Genomic DNA, 25811 nt, shown 5'->3' with positions numbered 1-25811 from the left:
TGCATATTAAAGAATGGCTCTGTAGAACCAATAATTAAGATTCAGTGTCCATGAGACAGGCTGGAACAAGTTAAGAAGCAAAGGTGCATAGGGCGCCTGGGTGGCTCAGTTGGTTAAGCGACTGCCTTCGGCTCAGGTCATGATCCTGGAGTCCCGGGATCGAGTCCCGCATCGGGCTCCCTGCTCGGCGGGGAGTCTGCTTCTCCCTCTGACCCTCCCCCCTCTCATGTGCTCTCTGTCTCTCTCATTCTCTGTCTCAAATAAATAAATAAAATCTTAAAAAAAAAAAAAGAAGCAAAGGTGCATAGATGGCTGTCTATTTCTATTCAGTCAATACATATACATATTTATAGAATATGTATTTAATGAGGCCATTTTGTTAACTTATGTATGCAGTTATAAAAGAATAGATGCTCTCACATCTCTATCAGAACTTCTGAAAAAAAGAACTAATGTAAACAAAATGCAAAGCAATTACAAATCAAAATAATAGAAATATAAAAAAGAGAAACACATACATATAAAAACAAAAGTAGGAACAGCAAAACTCCCACCTCTGCCAATAATAATCCAATTATATCTTTGCAGGAGTGACCACAAGATATGGTTAAAGAGATGGCCTCATGTAGACAGACAATCCCAGGAAAACTGAATTAGAAACATCCTCAAAACTTACAATCCTATCATTTGAACATATAAACCATAGCATCTTTATTAAAATAATGGTGGCAATTTTCCACAAAGGTGCATTGTAAACAATGTTATGTTTCTCTCTGCCTTTTATGTCTTTTGCAATTAACTATGATATATCATAAAAATCTTAAAATGCCTTATGGATATGGGTTGATGACCTGGACTATGTTTCAAAGCAGAGTACTAATCTATCTATCTATCTATCTATCTATCTATCTATCTATCTATGTACTTATTTTAATGTCGTTTAAAATTGCTTGCAGCAGATTGTCACATTTAATTGAGGGAAACATACATAGAAAAAAGGAAAAGAAAAAAATAATATATATATATCATATATCAAAATTTATATGGTAACATATAAGTCTATCATACAAAATATAATCTGTAAACCTATATCATGTAATATATATACTTGTTTCATGTAATATATATACTAGATTTGTGTTTCTATTTAGTCTTTACAGTTCAACAACTAAAATTTTTCAATCGTTTTCCTATACTTGTCTATATCTCAAGCACAGCACACTTTCTACTTCGAAGCTTAGCAGAATACATGGAGACTTTGTGGAAATTTTAAACAAACAGCATAGGTGTGTGGAGGTAAAAAACACTTTACAGAAATGTCTTAACTTTTTTTTTTTAAGATAATTTGTGCTTTTCTAGATAAGAGGTATAAGTTCTCTAGTGATTGAATGGATTAAGTCTTTTTCTAAAAACAAAAACAAAGATAAAGCTAGACTTAAATTTGAGTAAACTAAATTGTACCATGCTTTCAAGTCACACCACCTTTTTGCTTAAATGGGCATCATGCTTTTAATTTGTAAGAAATATTGGTTCTTTGTGACATATTTAAACTTAGAAAAGGTGTTGATTCATTCTCACTAATACCTGGATGAACTTAAGTTGTAAATAGCTAGATAGATCTAAGTATCTCATCTCACCAATTGAGTTAAATGCAATTAAATGAATGCTCTAAGTTTAAAATCACCCTTTCCCAGTTCATGTTATTCATTCTCTAATATATCTGTTTATTCCAAAGTAGTTTGTAAATTAAAATCAAAGCTGCAATTAGAAATCTTCTCTCCTATCTCTCCCCTCACATTTATTGCTCTCACCTTATTGCTTTCTGTAATTGTTCTTCGTTACAACAATAACCTTTCTTATTATAGAACAGACATTCTTTTATTTTTAACATATGTTTTCAAACAGTGTTTTGAAAAATCAAGGCTATGAGGCTCTATAACATTGTTCCTAAACTAAAATTGGCTGTTTTTTTTTTCTGTCAAAATGATCAGAAAAGTTGTTACCAAACCAAAGGTTATGGTAGACAACTCAACTGAGATTTTAATATATTACATTTTAGAGAACCAAGGAATAATAAAAAAGGCAGATAAATGATACAATTTAGAGTTTTGTTTTGTTTTTTTAAGTGGAAAAGCAAAGAGTTAATTCCTTTAGGAAATAAGGCTCATAAGTAGGTATTTCCAACACAATAAAATAAGTTGGCTTAAGATATTTTACATGAGCCTAATATATTTATTTTTGCCTTAAAACCCTTAATTCACAAGGAAGATTTATTTACCATAGCTCCAAACATCACTCTGATGGGTGAATTTCCTGTAGTGTATACACTCCAGAGCCATCCATTTAATTGGCATCTGAGAAATAAAAAGAGAAATAAAAAGTAAAAGTTTTATAGTTACATAAAAAGTCATTCCTATATTCTTTTCCCAAAATATGAGTCTCTGGGTTTGCCTCAATTGTATTTTTTGATTGTGTTTTTTTGTGTGTATAGAAAATACAAATATAATATTAATAATAAAGATGTTATTTCTCAATACAGAGAACAGTGAATTGAAATTTATAAAATTCTTAAAGTGAATTAACCTAAAGATATATTTATTTTTAAAAGCTTCATAAACAATGAAAAGTAAAATAGTATCACTTTCTATAGTTCTTAATTAATGTTCAGCAATTAATTCAGTTACTAGTTAATATTATGACTCACAATATCAATTCTAAACATTTAAGACATGTGCTTCTAAAAATATGATCTACGACATTTCCCCCACCCTCTCGTCCCAAAATGAGATTCCTTACATTTTCACTTATTCTTTTTTACCCTCAGAAAATTTCTGGCCACCAGTAAGATGGTCTCTTTCTACACTTGCCCCCACCTTTTTCCTCTCATATAAGTTGGTCACTTGAAACACCTAAAATAACAAATTCCAGAGTTAGGCTTGCTTTGTTCCCCAGCCACAAATGATCTCCCTTGTCTTGGTTAGCCAGGATTGAAAACATGTACCATTTTCAAACTAGGAATTATATAAAAGAATGTGAGAGGATCAGTACAAATCTACATCACTACTCACATACCCTGCTGATGAGGGGTCAGCAGAATAAGTTTCAACTAGGAAGGGCAGCATTATATAGCTGGAAATATAATTAGATTCTATGGAATAAAGATAAACACTTCTACTTTGCAGTAGAAAGCTTAAAACTAAATAGGTCTTTGAAATCATGAGGTTTGCTGCTCACCAAGGTGACACCAAGGTAACTGTATGACAGAATCATGGTATTCAGTGAAAGGGAACAGAATACACACTGAAAGTGATTTCCCTACAGGCAAGGAGATAGTTGACTTTATGGACTACGGACATGGTGTTAAAGAAGTAAGTTTAAATCACAGGTGGCTTGATAAAGACTTAATGGTTACTAGGCATTTAAAGCTATAATGAATCTTGCTTTAGACAAATCCTACAGCTATATGTTCTTAAGACAAGTGAAGTCATGTGATTTATAGACTTCTACTGTGTAATCTTGCAGTGAATTTCAAAGCTGTGGTCTCAAACTGTGACAATTTGGTAGCAAACAGGCAAAACAGTCTGATAAAACTGAGGAAAGATTAGGAAATACTACAAAACTGAAGTTTTTAAAAATTTGTCTTGTGATAAGATCTGAATATACATAGTTATATAAGAGATCCTATAAAGATATAAAAATCATATACTACATGACATATAAAAATCAATGTTAAGCATTTGGAAGCCCATCATTGCAAAATATTTGTAATATATATTTGGATGGCTCATATAAATAAGGCACATGATAAACATATTTAAATGACATATCGATCACTTTTTTTTGTTAGCATGTGTTTATATGTCACCATAGGTTAAGGATGCATTTGCTTATTTCATCTGGCCTCTCCTGATCTAAGTTTTCCCACATTAAGCTAGAAGGACCTCCAGATGGAGAGGAGATATCCTTAGCCAAGTCTAAACAGTGGGTTAACGAGGAAAAACAAGAGCTGGAACTAAGGCCTACACTGAGACTACATGGCAGGAGCACAGTTGTCAGGCAAGACCCGAGGCTGGAGAGTCAGAAAAGTAGAAGAGGAATGGTACTGTTAAGACCCCTGGGATATAGTGGCCTATATTCTGGTGGAGAGAATGAGGTAATAAATAAAGCAAATTGGTCAATCATATACTACAGTAAAGCTTAAAAAAATAGAGCCAGATAAGAGGAATCTGTTATATCTGGTGTAAGAGGATTAGAAGCTAAATAGAAGGATGAACTTTCCAATGAATTATGGTTCTTGGTAGTGGTCAGGCTTCTCCCTAATCTATGAAAGAATAGTTGTGTCTCTCTGTATGGTCAGTCCTGTGTTCTTAGGATCAATGAAACAATTACTATGGCCCTGGATTAAAGTGTAATTTCTAAATTGCCTAAGGATCCACCCACTTCCCAATACTGGATGTGACAGAAGGACCACTAGAGATGAACTGTCTTATTTTGGCTACTTTTGAGAAATGGATGTTGGTATATATGATATATTTGACCCTGGGTGAGAGAGAGGGCAAATGGTAGAATTGAGATTTTACACTTTCATAACTTCAGACTTAGTGGCTTCTTCCTATAATATGTAAGAAGATAAAAGAATATCATACTATATTTTCAAGCAATATTGTTCTAAAAAGATACCCACCTTCCCTCCATCAGCATTATACTCCTTTTCATCTCCTTCTAAGAGTCTGGCTAGTCCAAAATCTGTGATTTTCACATGGTTTGGAGATTTCACTAAGACATTTCGGGCTGCCAAATCCCGATGAACAAGCCGTCTTTCTTCCAAGTACATCATTCCCTGAAAAACACCATGTTCCAAAAAGATAGTCAGTTAATGCCTAGGCTTTTCTATTTATCTAAAAAGCAGTTTCTTAGCCTTCAGTTGCAAGTGCTTGATGTCTCTAAGCGAAGCCAGGATCCTGGAATATTTTCAAAATTAGGAAAAACCTGGGATAAAAAAGCAAACCACAAATAACTTTTAGCCTTTATCACCTAAAGTCCTATAAAGAATGAATTACCTGTACATGAGCTAAATGTTAGATCATTTTTTTTCCCTCAGAGACTTTATACTCTTTTGCAAACACTTTCACTAGTGAGGCGTGTCTCTCAGTAGATAAGCTAACACACACTTGGACTGACCCACATTATTTCTAGTAGTTTTCTTTTCAATAACTCCAGCTTCATGCCATCCTCCCCATACACACCTGCTCCAAAGACACCCATCCATAATTTTTTAAAAAAATATTTCATATGAAGGTTTAATGGTGCCAAAATCACCATCATAGATTCTATCAAGGCTGAAGAATTATATTATTCTTATTAATTATGCAAAAAATGAACTATACCTTAGAGGCATTAAAAGCCTATAATTTTTTTAGATGGCTTCAATGACATTAGTAGTCATTATAAGAACACACAAGTGAAATTACATTGTTTATAATGACCTTGAAATAAGCCTTTAATATGTTTTCTTCATTAATATATAGAGTAATTAAAAATAAAATGTATTACTGATTGCCAACAATTATATATATCCACATATATCCATATAAGTTCATATATATTCATATGTATATATCTATAATCCATAGAAGCAATAAATATTAATTGTACTTTACCAGTAGGGAAACTAAGAGTCATTAAACATTAGCCTTAACTAAAGGTTGATGTAAAATCAAGGAAGTAAACTCAGAGGCCTAGATTAGAGTGAACATATTCTTATTGAAGTGTTAGAGGAATTCTGTATTTGAGGATTTTAGAGGAAAAAAACTTGTCATTCAAAACCAAATCAGAATTATTAGGAAATGGTTAAAGCATACTCTCATGCCAATTGCAAATCAAAGCTCTTGGTAGTTAACATTGCAACTGCAGGACTTTGAAGGATTAACAGTTGCTGATATCAAAACAAAAGCTGTGGAAAACAGACACATAAATCACACAGGTAGAAAAAAGAAAAAAAAAAAAAAAGAACTGTATACCCAGTGTAGTGTAAAGAGAAGATTGCTTCAAACAGCATCATGGGCCAAACCCTATACTATAAATGCCCATTAAACACAACAGGTTGAGATACTGCCTAATACAATCCAACTGGTCAGTCGTTGGGTAACACCATTTGTATTAGTGTTTTCTGAAATCAGCCCACAACTGAGATTTCTAGGGATTGGTCCTCTTTCCTAAACAGTGCTTTCTGTTTGAGTATGCCAACTTGGAAATTCCTAGAATAAAGTGAATCTAAAAACGCATAGCCTTTATATGACTTAAGGGATCAAAAAACAGACTTATTGCCTTGGAGATAAAGTTTTTTTCAATTATTTGCCCCTTTAAGAAATGACCACAAAAACATTCATCTTTCCTCTCTTACCACCTTCATATCAGAATATGCAAAGTGTGTTGGCAACGAGTTAATATTCAGATCCACACATGATGACAGAACACACACTATGTTTCAGGCACTGTGCTAGACATCAGGGAAACAAAAGAGTCAGAGAAGATCTGTTCACTGAAGGAGGACAGAGCTATTAATGAAGTGGGCAGACATGGAATATGGACTTGAGTCAATCGGTATGATACACACAAAGGCATTTAAGGAGAGTTGTGTTTTGAGGATCATCTCTAGTAGAGCCTAGCAAGTGTGCATGAGAGGGGAGCCTTCAGAGAGATCCCGAGGCCTAAGTAAGGTAATGACCTTCTTTTCAATCTTATGATATTTGAATTACAACTGTCTAGCAAAAATGCATTCTTATTATGTTTTAATCCAATGTGAAAATGTATTCTGCCCAGCTGCAGGAAGCTAACGCAAGTCAAGAGAGACCAGACTATTTTTGACAATAAATATTTGCTTCCCATATATAGGCCATGTGACAATTTCATCAAACACATGTGTGGAGCTAAAAATTTCAAGCTACAGTCAGCTCTCACAGGCATTAATCTCTGGAGTTAGCAAGAGTACACTTTTTTTCCTGTTTTCTATTCTAATAACCTGAAGCTTTTTTAATAACACAGGAAGCTTCAGGAAAGCTAGCTTCAAATGAAAATCACTCCTCTTTTCTACTTTTCCTTCTAAAAGCAATTCTATGCCTGAGGAAAAAAATCCAACTATAATGCTCTCTACTGCTAGGGCTAAAGACATAAGCATGTTCAATGGGAGAAAGGGGCCTTTTTGGATGAAGTAACTGACTTTATCCAAATAGTGCATGAAGGGAAACTAAGGGGGATTCGTAATTAAATCAACTGAGACGCCTTTTCAACCAGAGAAAGCTGGTTCATGGCAGCAGAGAAAGAACACAGAACTGAATGTTGGAGATAGAAATCCTGGACATGCTGTTCACTAGGCTTTTGACATCAGATACTCATTTTACCTCTCCTATAAAAGTGACAGATTGGCCTAAATGATCTCTGAAGTATCCTCTAGCTTTAAATTTTTATTCTGTGATAGATGGAACTGTACAACAGATCTATATAAAATATTAAATCGTGGGCCAATAAAAGACACAGAGAACAGTAAAGACATAGAGTAGATGCCTCCCTTCAAATGTTTAGTGAGAGCCGTGAATATGTTTTAGTAAAAGTCAGTTTCCACAGACTGGAAACTGGAAACCACAGTTTCCACATGCATCCAATGTTTAAGATGACAGACTTTAGAAATAAACCCCAGCTCTTAGTAGCTCTGTGTCCTTGGTCAATTTATTTGTGTGTTTCAATTTCCTCATCCATTAAATGGGGATAATAATAGTATTTACCCTGAAGATTGTCTTGAGGACTGAATGCCTTCATATTTGTAAAGCACCTAGAACATTCAATATTCTAAGATACCATGTGTTTTCTAAATAAATAACCTCAAATTCAACCCTCTTATTAAAAATACAATTTGACTACTGTAAGAGAAAGAAAAGATAGCCAAATGAAATACCTACTGGCTACTCAGCACTGTTAGGTGAAGTAATTTCTGTTTCTTGCTTATTTGTCCTTGAATGTTCTCCTATTATTCTTTTCAGAGGAAGAAAAGCAGATTCATGTGGCTGTCCTAAACTAGCTTGGAGTTAATACTCATGGTTCATTCTTACATCTTCTGATTGCACCTATGATCTTTAAGAAACTTGGTTAGGTTCTAGTTCGTAAGGAGATTTTGAAATATTGAGGGCTAAATTTACATCAGCTTAATAGTGCATAATTAAAACAATACTTGTTGATATTTGAAATGTATTTTTCAAAAAGTCTCCCAATAACATATTTGAGTGTGTGTGTGTGTGTGTGTGTGTGTGTGTGTATCACAGGCACATATGTAAGTTGGTGCTGTGGTGTAGCGCCCAGAAACTTCTTCAGGACCAATGGATTCATAGGGGAGTGTTGGCTGCTGGTAACTCTCAGCTACATCACTTTGGATGCTTTAATACCTCCAACCCAACTGCTGCTTTGCTGGGGGTTTTGTCTTCTCAGAGTCAGCCCACACCTAGCCACTGGCTGATGCAATTATAAAGTCCATCCCCCCTTAGATGACTGTGAAGAACTATTCCAGTTCCAGGGCTCTCTCCTAAGATTGGGTGAGATCTCTGTTGCAATTTCATCATCGCTCAACTTTTTCCTTCTACCTAATATTTTTCATTGCTTTACAGGCATTGCTCCTGAGAACACTTGCCAAAAAAACTTCCTGCACACAAATCTGTTTTAGACACTGTTTTCTAGGAGCCAACTCAAGGCAATGTGTGTGACTTTTGTCTTTGTTTTCTTTTAGGATCTCAGGTATACAGAATTTTGAGTTAATCATACTCCATAATCCATGTGTGCCATTACCATTGTTCCCCTATGCCCTCCAACCCAATGCCATTCTTCTTTCCATCATAAATATTCACAATAGTGTTTTTAGTGTACATCCTTCCAATCCATTATCCATAAGCTTATTTATTTTTATATCTTTAATACACAAATAGTACTGTGCACTAAACAAAAACATGTTTTACTTATACTTTTTTAGATTGAAGCATGATGCTATACAAAATCCACTTTATTTCTTCTCGTCGCATTAAATCATATCCACAAACTCATAAACCTATATATATAACATAGGCATACACTGTCAATTTACAGTCTATTCCACACTTGATGGGTACTAAACTTACCTCCATCTCTTTGACACTACAAACAAGACTGAATTGAACACTAACACCATGTGAAATGATATAAATTTGTTTAACAATATAAAAAAAATCTGTTCAGTACTAATTTTAGTGTAGGAGAATCTAGACAAACAAAAATAGTAATAGTCACTGTGGAAAATGCAACAGGTAGAGGTTTTTTGTTGACTGAAAACACTGAAATCATATGAGGAATACATTATAACTGCATATGTTATCATTTTATATTTTTGTATGTATATGTAATTAATATTTATTTAAGCACTCTGTGCCAGGGGACTGTCTTAAGTCCTGTGTGTATAGGAACTCGCAAGAACCGAATGACATCTGTACTATTATTCCTGTTTTGTGATGAGGAAACTGATGTACAAAGAAATAAAATAAAAAAACTTACCCAAGGGTGACAGTGCAAGACAAAGCTTAGAAAGAACCAAGATTTGACTGTAGGCAGCTTGACTCCATAGGCAACAAACTTAAACATTACATTATATGACCATATACATCCAACTATAGTCAATAGACTCTAAACCATATATGAAACTAACAAAGACAGCATATATAACTGAATAATTGTTATATAAACAATGGCTGCTCTAAAATTTCAATGAAGAAAAAAGTATTGTACAAAGTAAATAAATCTCTTTAGTTTTGCTGGGTTCCCTAGAATGGTTTCTCCAGACCACCAACTTGTGAATTCAACTGTGTATTTTCCACAATTTGAAGACTGTCTGACATTTAACTATTACTCAACTGATGTTTGTAGTTGGGTTAAATGAACAATAATACCAAAGTTTTGTAAAGCTGTTCAGGAGGTAGAAATTTTTCTTTGCAGTGGAAGTGGGACAAATTTAGAAGTCTACAATATTTATGATAGGTAGAAGAGAGCAAAACCTGCAGCATTCAGGGTTAAACCTGAGATGGTAATATTAGCATACCAGGGAGAGTGAAGGAGGACAGCATTTACAGATTCCTGAGGGTGGCGGGGAAAACAGATTTTTTTACTTCTGGTTCTCTACATTTTCTTCAGATGTTTCTTCAGAAATTTCATTCCCCCCCTTCATAAGCTTTTGGAAATTTCCATTGCAAGAATTTGCAGGACAGGGGCGCCTCGGTGGCTCAGTCGTTAAGCGTCTGCCTTCGGCTCAGGTCATGATCCCAGGGTCCTGGGATTGAGCCCCGCATCGGGCTCCCTGCTCAGCGGGAAGCCTGCTTCTCCCTCTCCCACTCCCCCTGCTTATATTCCCTCTCTCGCTATGTCTCTCTCTGTCAAATAAATAAATAAAATCTTAAAAAAAAAAAAAAAGAATTTGCAGGACAGCCTGCTTGGGACTCAAAAGTCTCTTAAAGAAACAAAATAATAATAATAAAGAAACAAACAAAAAATAAGTTAAAAAGCATGTGTGAGAAACCACTGCTATCCTACAAAATAAATAACAGGTGAAAAAGCTCATCTGCCTGGATCAAGAGAATACTAAACATGCTAACGTTTTTCCTTCTCACTGACCTCTTGCCAATATGATTACAAGGAGACAAGTGAATTGTAGAGTGTCCATGCTCTCTCAGAAAAGTATACTTAAAATAGATTACTTCTGCTCTTTAGGCAGCCGATCAATAAAGATGTGGATTGCAATGAGAACGGAGATGTCTGTGGGCTGTAGTAGTTATCCTCTGTGTCTCTTTAGAAATTAATTAAAAATCAATGAAGTGTGCAAACTATTAATACAGCAACCTCTAGATTAACAGATAAAAGCCGAGCCTTTCTCTGAGCGCACATATTGTGCAAATACATTCAGACACTATAGGGAGGAGGTTGAACGTCTGATGCCTTTGTTATAATTGAGCAGAAACAAATCATTCCTAATATTCTTTAGTTTCACAGGGTTGCATGCTACTGACTGAAAACTATAAAGTTTAGTGGGTGGGAATACGTGCATACCATTTTCCTTCTTAAGACAATTATATCAATTTTAGGAGGTATACTTATTACAAAGCAAACGGTCATCACACAGAACTAAAATTTTTCTTTTCTTTTCTTTTTTTTTAAAGATTGTATTTATTTGACAGAGAGAGACACAGCAAGAGAGGGAACACGAGCAGAGAGTGGGAGTGGGAGAAGCAGGCTCACCACCGAGCACGGAGCCCGATGTGGGGCTCGATCCCAGGACCCTGGGACCATGACCTGAGCCGAAGGCAGACGCTTAACAACTGAGCCACCCAGGTGCCCCAGAACTAAAAATTTTCAATAACAATTTTTTTAAGTGTGGTTTACCCATTTATAAGTCCAGGCAGTTGAGTTTAGTTATAACCGCTGAATATTATAGAGTAAGTATCTTCCCTTGAAAAAAGCAAAATTCCTAGAACACTAAAAGCTCTCATGTGATTTGAGCCAATTTTGTGCCCACATATAATGCATCATCCAATTCCGTTCCACCTCTGTCTTATTCGGATGACATGGACCTGGCCCACATCTGCAAATGCTTACCCAGCTCAAGTAAAGCTTATTAGGGTGGCACCCACATACTCCCCTCCGGAAGTCACCCAGCTACTTTCCCTCTGCCTGCTCTCTACCCAGGTTCCTCTTGCTGAGGTTCCTTCCTCCTTAAAATTCTCAGAAGGATCGGAAGCACAGCTTTCAGTTTTCATTTCAATCTCTTAGAGTTGATTTGGAAGTCCATTTTGATGCTTTTCCTTTGTTTCAAATTTGCACTCTCTCTTTGACAGAATTCTAGGGCTTTGTCTCTAGTCTCTGCATAAGGAAATAAGAGAAAAAGGATTCCTGATTTATGCCATGGCTCATTTTCTAGCCCAATGTCACCATAAAAATATCAGATATCGCATGACAGTTAAGAGGAGAATGGTCTGTCGGTATTTAAACTGACAAGAAGTTGTCATCTGAGTTTTGCGGTTTTCATAGTTTGGGGGTATACGTGGTGTCATAGTAATAACACAAATTTCACTGTTTCTTGGCCCAACCTGCCTGCACAGCACCTGTAGCTATTTGCCCTTTAGAAGCTGTTTCCAGATATTTCTGGGGTTTCTCCAGTGAGCCGCACTGACGTTCCTGAATACTTTCTGGGTTCTTTTTCTCAGGGTTCTTTGTTGATCTCTGCATCCTTTAAGCTTGCAGCTGGAGCTGCTGTGGAAATACTGCTGTTTTTCTAGTGGCATCTCTTGGTGCTTGAGAAGCTGCAGCTCATGATAATTGTAAACAGTGAATGATGCCCTTCCAGCCTCCTCACCCTGAGAGAGCCCTGTGATCTTCCACACTACCTTAGCGAAGAGCTCTATCCGCTTCTGAACACTGTGCTGTAATTTGTCCCTGGCCACATGAATTGCTATTCTTGAGACCCTAGTCTCAGTCCCCTTAAAAACTTATTCCCTGACTTTAGCTCCTGACTCCATAAGGGCTCAGACTTGGTCCAAGAGGTAGGCAGGGAGGACTAATACATCCGTCTTTAATTCTCCTCTCTGACTCCATGCAATTTTTGTCATTGTCTCATTTTCCAGGGTCCGCTGATACATCTGCACATGCACACACATGCTGTCACGTGCTGAACCGCCTCTTCTATCCCATAACTAAAAAAAGTCCTCAAGCAGCTTGACTGTCACTCTAGCTTCTTTTCTTGGGATTCCTCAGCTGGAACTCCATGGCTCAAATCAACCTGAAAATTCTGTTGGTGCTGTTGTCTTTGCACACACTGCCCCCTTTACCTGGAATGCCCCCTCACCACACACTGCTAGACTCCTTCTACCACGCTTCAGATGCAGACTTGGGTAAATTTAATACTCTCTTAGATCACAAATCAGCTGTCATTTCCTCCACAAAGCTTTCCCTCACTCCCAAGGAGATTATGTCACTCTATTATATGACCTTACAATGTCCTTTTCCCCTATCTTTCTATCTATCTATCTATCTATCTATCTATCTATCTTCTATCATCTATCATCTATTTCAAACTAAACCCTGAGATTATCAAGCATTGTTGTGAAATAACTTTCTGTGTAAGGCTAAATCAAAGTTACTTTATAAAGCAGAAATAACATATTTATAAATTAGGCTGGCTCTTCTATGCTCAGGCTTTAGAAAGACTATATTGCATATTACACAACTTCAGCAGTTTCAGGTGAAGAGTAGAAAAAGACTCGAATACATCTCATTCCCAACTGAACACTCATCTACTAGACTGAGTAGTTTGTAAAATTATTTTTAACAGAAACACCGAAGAGAGGGATGGGAGTACAAAGCTATGTTTTGGCTTTTTCAAATCTGAAAAGTTAAAGTTTTAATCTGACCACCTTTCAGTCTTTTGCTTTAAACCCTTAAGAGTCCTTAACTGCCTGAAGCTGAAAACACTGCGCTCCTGCTGAGATGACTTAATTCAGTTTGATCCTTCTCACATTTCCCAATTCCATTACATCGTAGACAGCCAATAAATAGTAGTCAATAAATAGTAGTCGATGGATTGATTTCCCCCTCCCTACTCCATCTATTCATCCATTTGTCTTCTACTGCCTTTCAATCACAGGGTTAGGAGAGAAGGAACTCTCAGGAATAATAAATCTATTCACAAACATATAGTCTTATAACAATTAAAACTAAAGGAAGAACAAAAAGGATAATATTTAATATTACGGGAAGTAATTTTGTATTGTTAGTGATTATTTTTATTATATCATCCCTTGCTCTTTTTTTAAAGATATTAAATATCTGCTAATTTTCAAGCTTACTTGCATATGTATTACAACATGCTTAGTGACTATTTTGACTTGCAGAAAACTTTGGGTTTTTGTGCTAAATACTATCTGTTTTTCTACTCTGGTAGGAAAACCTAGGTGCTGCTCATACACACTGCCAAAGTAGAATTTGAAAGTTGCCCTCTTCATTTGCACTTCTCTCCCGCTCACAGATTTATGCAATTAATACTTCACATAAAAAAAAAAAAAGCCGAAAATAAACATCACACAAACCATGCTCTAAAGAGTCATTCTCATTCCATTCCTGTTCATCTTTGATAGCTCAGTAGAGTATAGTATGTGTGTCAGCTTTAAAATAAGACTTCCCAGGCTTCAACATTAGCTCAACCATTCACTAAATGCAGCTATCTGCGTGACCTTAGCCATGCTAGTTTCTCAGTTTGCCAGGATCTTCATCTACAAAGTGGGGATGACAATAGCACCTTTCTCATAAGGTTGTTAGGAGAATTAAATTAGCTACTGCATGTAAAATTCTTAGCACAGTGCCTGGTCAGTAGTAAGCACTCAACAGTGGTAGTTATTACTACTGTCCCATTTGTCTAGCACTTGCTTATAGATGATTCTCATTTTTCAACATTTTTGCTTTTGAATTTATAGTTCTCTCAGTCATTCTCAAGCAGACTTTTATAATTAGAATACAAACGATTATCTATCAACCAACAACCATGCTTTAGTATTGCTGTCTTTCATACAACAGTTTAATTTCTTCTTTTTTTTTTAAGATTTTATTTATATATTTGAGAAAGAGAGCACGAGTGGTGGACAGAGGCAGAAGGAGAAGCAGAGCTGAGCAGGGAGTCTGATGCAGCTCGATCCCAGGACCCCTAGACCATGACCTGGGCTGAAGGCAGACGCTTAGCTGACTGAGCCACCCAGGCGCCCCACAACAGTTTTATTTCAACAAAACTTTGTTTTGTGCTTGTATACTTTCTTTTCTTTGTATAATCATCTGAATGACACTTCATCTTGATGTTTAAAAGAAAATAGGGTGGAAAACGAAAATTAATAAAATTTAGACAAATAGGGAAATCAATAAGGATGTTGAAATTAGCATGTCTTCAACCGCTACTGTCTGTATACTCACTGAACTTAAGCTAAATGACCATATATTAGTTTTTGTTTTTTTTTTAAAGATTTTATTTATTTATTTGAGAGAGAGAATGAGACAGAGCGAGAGCATGAGAGGGGGGAGGGCCAGAGGGAGAAGCAGACTTCCCGCTAAGTAAGGAGCCCGATGCGGGACTCGATCCCAGGACTCCGGGATCATGACCTGAGCCGAAGGCAGTCGCTCAACCAACTGAGCCACCCAGGCGCCCCATATATTAGTTCTTAAAAGAGGAAAACTAAAGTACATGGAGAAAAAGCTGTAAATACTTTACTGCATGAGGAGTAAAGGTATAGAAAAATGAAATATTTTACGATACTCTCAAGTTGTCTTGAGATTTTTTTTTTAAAAGATTTTATTTTTAAGTAACCTCTGTACTTAACGTGCGGCCTAAACTCACAACCCTGAGATCAAGCGTCACACGCCCTACCAACTGAGATAGCCAGGTGTCCCTCAAGTTATCTGTAATTGAATTCCAGCTATAATATGTAGATCTATTGTTCACATTTAAGATTTCTACTTTTGTCTCTTTTCTGAATACATTATGCATGAAAATTGGGGCCACCTTATGTTTGTATATATGTATGAATATTCCATTAGGTTATAGACTACTAAAAAGAATAGGAAGAAAGGCCAAGTGTTATTTTCTCTTGATACTTTTCTAGCTTATTGTGCATACGATATTTTTTTGTGTATACAGTTCACTCTACATAGAGTTGAAAAGGATAAAGAAAGTTTCCTTGTTTCTCTCAACAGTCATCTATTGAATAGCTGTTATGTGCCGCTGGGCACTCTGCTAATACTTTTATGTATGAAGTTGACAAAGGGTTTCCTTCCAAATTGTTCAGTTAGTGTAAGAGATATAGGGGCACAATAAAAAATGTAAAGGAATTATTCTGAAAGTGCAGAGAAAGGGAAATGTGACACTTTTCCGTGTTGTTCCAGAAGGTCTCACAGAAAAGGTGATGTTAAGTGAAAAACAGGTATTTAAATTTGGGGCTATAATATAGTAAGACTATTCTAGAGAGGATAAAAAGCATTAAGAAAACGACAGTCACAACAAAACAAAACACGAAGTCCTAAAAGGTAATGGTATGCTTGGGAAAAAAAAATACAAGAAGTTCTATGAGGATGGGACATAAGTTGACAAAGGCTAGAAGTGCCATAATTGTCTAACTTAATTGTAACTACCTAATATGATGTACAAAGGAGCCACTGAAAGTTTGGATGAAACAAGCTGACATGATCAGATTTGGCAGTTGAGGGAAGAACAGATAAGGGTAAAGAGACTGGAAAGAATCAAGGAGATTGGTTAGGATGTTATAATACTAACCCAGATAACAGTGGTTTAGGGTTTGACTAAGACAATAACTTGGAGAATTAATTTTAGGTTGAGAGCAGCAAATAAAGCTGGGAGCTTATCACTGATAATAAAGCCATAAGACAAGATGAGAGAATGCAATTTTTCCAGATCAAATTCAGGAAAATCATCATTATTACCTGAGAGGGTAAGAGGAAAAAAAAAAAAAAAAGGCAAAAGTAACTAAAAGTAATGGTCAGATATACAGAAAAAGAAAAAGGACAGACTGGGGCGCCTGGGTGGCTCAGTTGGTTAAGCAACTGCCTTCAGCTCAGGCCATGATCCTGGAGTCCCAGGATCGAGTCCCACATCAGGCTCCCTGCTTAGCAGGGAGTCTGCTTCTCCCTCTGACCCTCCCCGCTCTCATGCTCTCTCTCTCTCTCATTCTCTCTCTCAAATAAATAAAAAAAAAATCTTTAAAAAAATAAATAAAAAAAAGAAAAAGGACAGACTGGTATTGGGGAGCAAGAGGGAATTTCAAGGTGAAGCTGGGGACACTGTTAAGTGCAATAGAGGGGTAAAAAAGGATAACTGAATGGAGACCCTTGAGTTTAGAAATGGAAATACTGGTGTATTAGTCATCTCAGACTACCACAAAGAAAGACCATTTTGCCCATGGCCCCTCAAAGTTCATGTCCTGACATGCAAAAGACATTCATTCCATCCCAACAGCCCCCAAAGCCTTAACTCATTCCAGCATCAATTCTAAAGTCTAAAGTCTGAAGCCTCATCTAAATATCACTTAAATCAGGTGGGGATGAAACTTGAGGTATTATTCATCCTGAGGTAAAATTCCTCTCCAGCTAGTCACCTGTGAAAGCATACAAATTATGTGCTACTGAAGTACAATGGGGAACAAGTGGAAGATAGATTCCCATTCCAAAAGGGAGAAGTAGGAAAGACAGAAAGGGTGATGTGTCCCAAACCTAGCAAGCTGAATTCCATCAGATCTTAAGGCTCAAGAATAATCTTATGTTCAGTGATCTACCTTCAGGAACCAGTGGGGTAGTGGTCCTGTCTCCACAGCAGAGTTGGGAAGGATTCCCACTCCATCCCCATGGCTCCACTGGGTGGTCTAGCCCCATGGCTTTGGACAGAGGCCATGTGAAAAGCAAGACAGTGGTTCTGATAACTTCTGAATTGCTTTCGGAGGCATTTTTTCTTCTTCTTAAAGAAGAGTGCACATTCAGAGCCAAATGGCTCCATTATCATGAGGAGCTGCTCGAAAAATCCAACAGCCTTTCGTCATTTTTTCCTGTCTCCATCCCCTTCAGTTCAAAATGGCAGTGTTCCTGCTCATATGATCTCATAAACTCTTTACTGAGTAATATTCTAGGCATACCCTTGGTGTTCACTTCAGAACATGTTTTGTATTTTTTCTTTTAAGATTTTTATTTACTTGAGAGAGAGAGAGCATGTGCACCACACACACACACACACACACACACACAAGCAGGGGTGGAGGGGCAGGGGGAGAAGGAGAAACAGACTCTCCATTGAGTGGGGAGCCTGACTCAGGGCTCACTCCCAGGCCCCGAGAGACCATGACCTGAGCCAAAGTCAGACGCTTAACCGACTGAGCCACCCAGGCACCCCTGTACTTTTTCTTCTTTTTTTAATATGAATAGTCTGCGAATTTTCCAAATCCTCAAGTTTTGGTTACTTTTTGCTTAACAATTCCTTCTTCAATTCGTTTCTCTCCCTTCACACCTTATTATAAGCAGTCAGGAGGGATCAAGCTTCCCCGTCAACACTTCACTTAGAAATCTCAGCTAAATATCCAGTTTTATCCCTCACAAGGTCTGCCTTCCACAAAACACTAGGACACAAACAATCCAGCCAAATTCTTATGCCACTTTATAACAAGGATCACCTTTCCTCTAGTTTCCAACATGTTCCTCATTTCCATCTGAGGTCTTACCCCAGTCACCCTTAACGAACATACTTTTAAACTCTTCCAGCCTCTACGTAGTTCCAAAGCTGCTTCCACATGTTTAGATACTTACTACAGCAGTACCCCATTCTTTGTACCAAAATCTGTATTAGTCCTCTCAGGGTGGCATAACAAAATACTGTGGACTAGGTGGCTTCCAAAACAGAAACTTACTTCTCACAGCTCTGGAGGCTAAGTCCAGGAACAGGGTGCCGGCCAATTCGGTTCCCTGGGGAGGGCTCTCTTCGTAGCTTCCAGATGGCCATTTTCTTACTGTGTCCTCACATGGCGGAAAGAGAGAGAGGAAGCCAGCCCTCTGGTGTCTCTTCCTATAAGGTCATTAATCACATCCTCATGACCTTACCTAAACCTAATTACTTTTAAAAACCATCACATTGGGTGTTAGGGCTTGTGAAAATAAATAAAGGAAATCTCACTTAAAATAATGGCATCAGGAAGCCCCGAAGAGGGGGCTCTCATGCACGTGCTGTTTTTGCAGCGGACAAAACCAGCGGGAAGAATGATAATTGTTTTGACAAGGGAGGACATCTTTCACATAGGAATTTTATCTCCTACTTCTAAGAAAAGGAAATAAGACCCCTCTCTGCCCCCACCAACAACGCACTAACCATCGCCTACAGCCAGTGCAAAACTGCCGTGATCTTAAACTCTTCTCCAATGAATGTTTTTTTCAAAACAACCTTCCCCACTTTCCTCCTAAAATCTAATAAAAGCTGACCTCCCCTTTGTCCCTTCAGGCTTGCCTGAAGTTTAGCACAGCTTCTTGTCCCCAGTTGCAATTTCTCTGCTTATTCCCAAATAAACTCATTTTTTTTCTTTTACTTAAATAAAATTGTTCTTTGCTCTGTTTAAAGATAACAGGCTTCAACATACACATTTTGGGGGGATACCATCAGTCCAAAGCAATTATTCACCTTGGTGAAAGCCACTAGATTGCAGTAGACTCAGGGGTAAGCAAGGTTTTGAGGAACTCTGGTCAACAAAAAACTGTGCCCCTTTTTAAAAGTACATGAATGAACAGGCAGTCACTTTAGAAAGAGGAAGCAAGTTTGAGGTCATTCACCTACCATCCCTGGAGAACTGATACGTAAGATGCATGAGAGGACCCAATGAGTCAGGAGAGGCTGATGATATGGGATGAGAAGAAATGGTGGAGAAATACTGCAGCTGTGTTGGGACCAAGAGTGTAGAAAAGGGTAGGCTCTGTAAAGGAAGAAAGGCAAGGCTTTCTCTGAATCAGCAATGAAGGAGAAGCCGGGAGCTGGAAGAGAGCAGCAGTGCAGAAGTTCATGTCCTTCTATGTTTTTTTTTTGTTGTTGTTGTTAATTAGGAAATGGTAACACATGCTGAGAGTGAGAGGAGATCTAAGACAAAAAAAGAGGTTTGAAATGGCCCAAAGTAGAACATTCTCAGATTTCGTTGTGTGTACCAGCAAAGCAGGTGTCCATGGAGAATGGGACAGAAAGTTCACAGAACAGGGTGAAGATCACTACATATAATTAGGGTCAATATCAGATAGAAATCATAAGCTTGTAATTGCATCAACTGGCTTGAGTATTTTATCATCCTCAGAAGCAGAGAAAGAAAGTAATTGGAATATTTGGGCTCTTCTAGGGAAAGGTATTATCAGGTAAATAAGACAGGAAGACAGATTGGGGACAAACAAACAAGTCTTTGTAAGAATACACGGATGTTATAAAAACCCATAGAAACTCAGGATGACTTTGGACATTAGCATGCATTTTGTAGTTTCTTCTTCAAAGGCTTTCTTACTAACACCCACAAATACATAGGCCACAAAATATTTCTTCCCATCTAAGCATTTAAAAAATAAAATCAGTTTCTCCAGAATTCTATTTTTTAAAAACTTTAAGCTCATGTCAAAACCTGAAAGTATCAGACTACAATTGTATAGCATCAGGTAAAGATGTATATTCTAAAACAGTAAGACACTAAAAGAGACTACTTTTTTTTTTTTCCTTTTTATCATATGAACAAGGCATCTCTTACTATTTGGTTGATTTTAACAATTTGGCCTCCAATAATCCCGTCTACATTTATAGTAACAAATGATCCATGTCTCCTACAGAATTTAATTTTTTTAACTATCATATATCTTTTAAACAAGTGAGGATATTTTTCCCCATGTTACAATATACAACATTTAGTGAAAAAGTCCTAACTTTAAGAAAACTATAAACCCCTGAAAGAGGAGTCCAATTAAACACACAAGAGCCAAGAACTGAATATATGGATTTAATGAAACCAGTGACCTTGGGTCACAAAAATCAGTGAGTTTATTTTGCTGTCAGAGTGAATTTATTTGAATCATAATTTCTATATTTCTTTATAATTGTAATAACGTTTGGCAAAGTTGGACTACCTTTATATGGCTTCACAGTATTCAATTTCATTTTAAACCATCTAATGCAAATTTAATACTTTTATCTTTTATGACAAGACTTAGCTCAGTCTGAAATAATCACTGTATTAACATTTTTTACCCATTCAAATGGTCCAATTCATATTACAAAAACAGCAAGCATCCCCAGCCTGTCATTAATTCCTACTGTTTTAATTACAAGAAAAAAAATACTCTATGGAAGGCTTTTGTGGATAATGGCGCTGTAAACACAGTCTTATGCAAAGATTCGAAAATAAAATGGAGTAATTTTTTCTAAATCAATATTCTGGTAGAAATACCGTATTTTCTGGCAAAAAATTAAAGTCTGTTAAACTATAATGGTTCTTTATTTGAATTCAGTCACAAAGAGGCTTCTTGGGAGTACATATTAATTTTGACTATTTGGAAACACATGAAAGCTACAGACAAGACTGACATTTTTATAAATCAGCTCTCCATCCATTCAGATTTAACAGATTTTTTTTTCTCTTTTTTACTGCACTTCAACCAAACTTAGTTTATGTATATTGTGATTGCATGTAAATGACTGTCAGGGTCAGGAGATATAAGGTATTCAAAGCTTAAAATTAAAAGCTCTCTAAGATTTTACCCAGAAACAAAATCCAACTTTGGGCACAAGTGATTAGTAGAACATTTAAACAATGGTCTTTACAAAACTGATCACTTCATTTAGAATATATGCATGGCTGGGATTTGACAAGTGAGGAGAAACCCAGAATACTGCTTAAACCTCAGAATGAGGCTAAACAAATATCTGTATTTGTATTATTATCATTATTATTTTTAACCTAAATCAGAATATATCACTGAGGGAGATTCTGATGAATTTTCCATCCCAGAGAAGATGAGTTTATTATTTTTTTTATTATTATTTTTTAAAGATTTTATTTATTTATTTGACAGAGAAACAGAGACAGTGAGGGAGGGAACACAAGCAGGGGGAGTGGGAGAGGGAGAAGCAGGCTTCCCGCAGAGCAGGGGGCCCGATGTGGGGCTCGATCCCAGGACCCTGGGATCATGACCTGAGCCGAAGGCAGACGCTTAACGACTGAGCCACCCAGGTGCCCCGAGAAGATGAGTTTAAATTCAGACACTGTTGAAGGATAGCTTTGGGGAAAATACTCTACTGGTCACTCACCTTCTAGAGGTGACAAAGAAGGGCAATTGTACTTGTGAACATGCACTCAACAGCACACACACACACACACACACATACGCATAGATGGAATGCAATGCAGACTGAATTAATGCTGCAGTGGAAATACAAAGACCTATGCACATATGGGGGTAAAAGATGAATTCCAAATGAAAGGATTAGCAACGTTTGTGAACAAAGGTAAACCTTGAAATATATCTTGAGATACCAATAACATTCAGAATATTTTTTAGCAGAGCTATACTGCATTAAGAAAAAAAGTGCCCACTTATTCTTGTAAGATTAAGCCCAAGAACAGGTAAGATATTCTCCATAACCAGGTATTACTTTAATAAATATTTCAAATGTGTACGTAGATCTATGCTAGATGTTGCTTAGCACTGAGGTCATATATCATATACCTTTTTTGAGTAGGAGAGGTTAGTTCACTAAATATATGTAGAACTAAGAATTGTGAGAGATGCAATAAATAAACAAATAAAGGCACCTTTTCTACTCTTGCAATATTTAAAATCTCTTTGGGCAAACTATAATATTCAAGTATATATATATTCAATATTTTTCAGGGTTCCCAAATAAGAAGACCAATCAATAAATTTATTTGATTTTATTATTTATTTATGTACTTATTTTAAGATTTTATTTTTAAGTAATTTCTACACCCAATGTGGAGCTTAAACTTACAACCCCGAGATCAATAGTTGCACACTCTACTGACTGAGCCAGCCAGGGGCCCCTAATAAATTTATTAACTGCTATTCTATTTTCACTTCTAGCATCAACTTTAACCATCTTTATGGACAAAAATTATTTATGTCTAGATATTAACATAAATTAGTACCTAATAGTGTACCTCACACATACAGTTTGACAAATAATGGTTAACTAAATTATTGGTGATGGCATTTCAGAATTTCTATCAGAATCATTTGCAAAACTAGACAGAATTTACCTTAAAAACAAGTTGCATTTTCACGTTATTTTAATATTGTTCTGAAATGGTTTGGATGATATATGATTACTAGCAGAATATTAAAACTGGTATGAAAATAAGATGTTTCCTCAAGGGTTTAACAGTTTTATAAAATCTAATATTTTGTATTTCATATTCAGTCCAAAGTTCAGCTACTATTTTCATCTATTAACATTTGCAGTTAAGGCATAGAGTTTATTAAATTAGCAAATGACTATTCATTATAATGTAACCATAAATTGAGTTCTAACTCAAGAATGTGTTAATTGTTCTTTTCTGTTGAGGACAGGAGCTTATAAGCAGTTTTTAAACTGAGCAGACATAGTTCATATGCAATTTAGATTAAATCTGAGTATGAAATAGAAGGAACACATACCATCTGTGGAGAAACATCCTCATCCCTAATAAATATGCATCAATATTATAGCCCATTTCATTACTAAAGACAAGTTATAAAACATAAAGTTAGGTTTAATAAAAGAAAGTCAATTTAATGGAAATGAGAAATTACCTACAGGAACATTATAGGTATCAGCTACAATGTTCTCTGGCTGAGGAAGGATAACTTGATTCACCTGTAAGTTAGAGGCCTGGAGATAAGTGGCTTAGAAAAAGACAGGAAGGAGCCTCCAGTGGATGACTAGGGAATCCATTATCATTCAGCAAGCATTCATTGAGAATCTACCATATTCTAGGCACTGTGATAGAATTGCAGGATCTATGTAATGGTAAACACTCATATCACACTTGCTAACTGATAAGCAGTGTCATAAGCACTTTACACAACAATCCTGTGAGGTATGTACTACTATTGTTGCATTTCACAGGTAATGAAACCGAGGCATGAAAATGTTAAATGACTTTCCCAAAGGCACACGGTAAACAGTAGAGTTGGAATTTTAACTGAGGCAATTTGGCTTCAGGTCTAGGGACCAGCATGTACAGAATTGAGGTTGGAAGAATTATGGAGTTTGGCAAGTCTGTAAGAAAGCCAGTGTAGCTGGGCGGAAATAATGAGATGGGAGCTTGGTGTGAGATGAGGCTGGAGGGGTATGCGGGGGCTAGCTTGAGGATCTTAGATCCATGTTCAGGATTTTGATTTTTTTATTCTCAGAGCAGTGAAAATCATCGGGGCGTTTTAACTAGAAAGGCTGGGAAGTAACATAACCAGGTTACATTTTGAGAAAATCTTATTGACAACAGTGTGCAAGGCTGATTAGAGAGGGGAGGTAAAAGTAAAAATTAGAACTAAGAGGCTATTTTATAGCTGAAGTGAGAGATGGGGGAGGCTCCACTAGGGTGGTGGTAGTAATGATGGTAGAGATGAGAAGTAGACTGATTTGTATGATACTTATGAGCCAATATCAACAGTATTTAATATCAGATATAATAGGAACATGGAAGAGCGGAAATATCAAGGATAATTTCAAATTTGTAGTTACTGCTGCTGACCAGATGATGATATATGCAGGACTAGCCTTTACATTATTCAGATTTCTGCTTAAATAACTCCTAAGAGAAGTCTTCTTCAACCGTTTGAACTAAAATATCATCTTCCTCTCACTAAGTCTCTAGATCTTACCCTGATTTATTTCCTATGTAGCACATATGACTCCCTGACAATATATAAGCATATTGTTTACCTCTTTATTGTCTTTCACCAACTATAATGAAAACACCATGAAGTCAGTTTGTCACTGGTACTTACACTGTATTCTCTACCCTTTAGAACAGCACCTTGCATATCCCAGGTGGGCAATCAGTATTTGTTGAATGAATAAATGAACGTGAGAGTCACCAGAATATGTGAAATTGTCAAAATAGTGGATATGGATGAGGTTCCTTCACAGAGACCAAAGAGAGGAAACATATGGAAGCATGGGCAAAAAGAACAAACAAGGGAGAAGCAAACAGATGACAAAGTTGGGGGGGGTGCGTGGGGGAAGAAATTCCAACAAAGAGCATTGCAGTGGAAATCCAGGAAATATATCAGTTTAAAAATGGAATGATCGGCAATGTCAAGCACTAGAATGTCAATATAGGAAGAGAACTGAAGAGATGCTATTGGGATTGGCATTTAGGAGGTCATTAGTAGCGTTAGAGATAAATATTTTGTTTAAGTGTTAGGAACGGAAGATAGTCTACAGTGGTTTGGAAGGGAAGTTGGAAATGAAATGGGGAGACAGGAAGTTTAGACTATTCTTTCAAGAGGAGTGCCTATGGAAGCACAGCATTAGGGAGGGATGAAAGAAGGAGGCGTGTACAAAGAAATACTAGATAAGAGTTCATGAGGAACCCGGAGATGTTTCTTGATGGTAGTCATGGGAGTTTGGTCAAGAGCCTAGCAGAGAAAGAGCTATTCTTAGCCATGGAAGTGGGTGGTAAAAGAAGAACAAGGGTGGGTAGACTGACATATATAACCTAGCATAGGGACGAAGCTATATTCAGCTGATTAAAGCAACAAGATCAAACAATATGCAACCTCTTGCAAAACTTGCAGGTTAGCAAAATTGTCCATTCCCTTTAAGCTAACTGAAAAAAAAATGTATTCTAGACTCATGCTACACTACTTAAGGCTAGCCAAAAGTCTCCTATCTCAAAACAAGATTTAGAAAGAATAGGTGGGTGGGAGGATGGGGTAATTGGGTGATAGGCATTAAGGAGGGTACCTGATGTGATGAGTACTGGGTGTTATATGCAATTAATGTATCATTGAACATTATATCAAAAACTAATGATATACTACATGTTGGCTGATTGAATTTAAATACATAAAAAAAGAATCGAAAAAATAAAAAGGAAGAATTGTTTTTTAGTAGTTTCAAGTAGTAGTTGTCAGTGACTAACTTACAAGCTAAGCATATAGTGGATACTCAAAAGGTTGTCAGTGATCAGTTATCAAGTTATCAG

At 36.7% G+C, this 25811-nt stretch overlaps 1 protein-coding gene across 2 annotated transcripts in view; it reads right to left on the bottom strand.

Moving 5' to 3' along the window:
* ERBB4 (erb-b2 receptor tyrosine kinase 4) overlaps window positions 1-25811 on the bottom strand; it is a 1058588-nt gene that overhangs the window by 34949 nt on the left and 997828 nt on the right. For both annotated transcript variants that reach the window (XM_081813693.1, XM_081813692.1), the window contains exons 21-22: window positions 4685-4840; window positions 2279-2354 (exon numbers count right to left, since the gene is read on the bottom strand). In XM_081813693.1, the coding sequence (XP_081669819.1) occupies window positions 2279-2354; window positions 4685-4840 (232 nt within the window). The remainder of the gene's footprint in view (window positions 1-2278; window positions 2355-4684; window positions 4841-25811) is intronic.

The sequence above is a fragment of the Leptonychotes weddellii genome, chromosome 3 (assembly GCF_054177405.1).
Source record: "Leptonychotes weddellii isolate Sample4059 chromosome 3, ASM5417740v2, whole genome shotgun sequence".
In the NCBI taxonomy this organism is placed as follows: domain Eukaryota; kingdom Metazoa; phylum Chordata; class Mammalia; order Carnivora; family Phocidae; genus Leptonychotes; species Leptonychotes weddellii.
The sequence above is the reverse complement of the archived record's forward strand: the minus strand, read 5'-3'. Positions and strand labels throughout refer to the sequence as shown.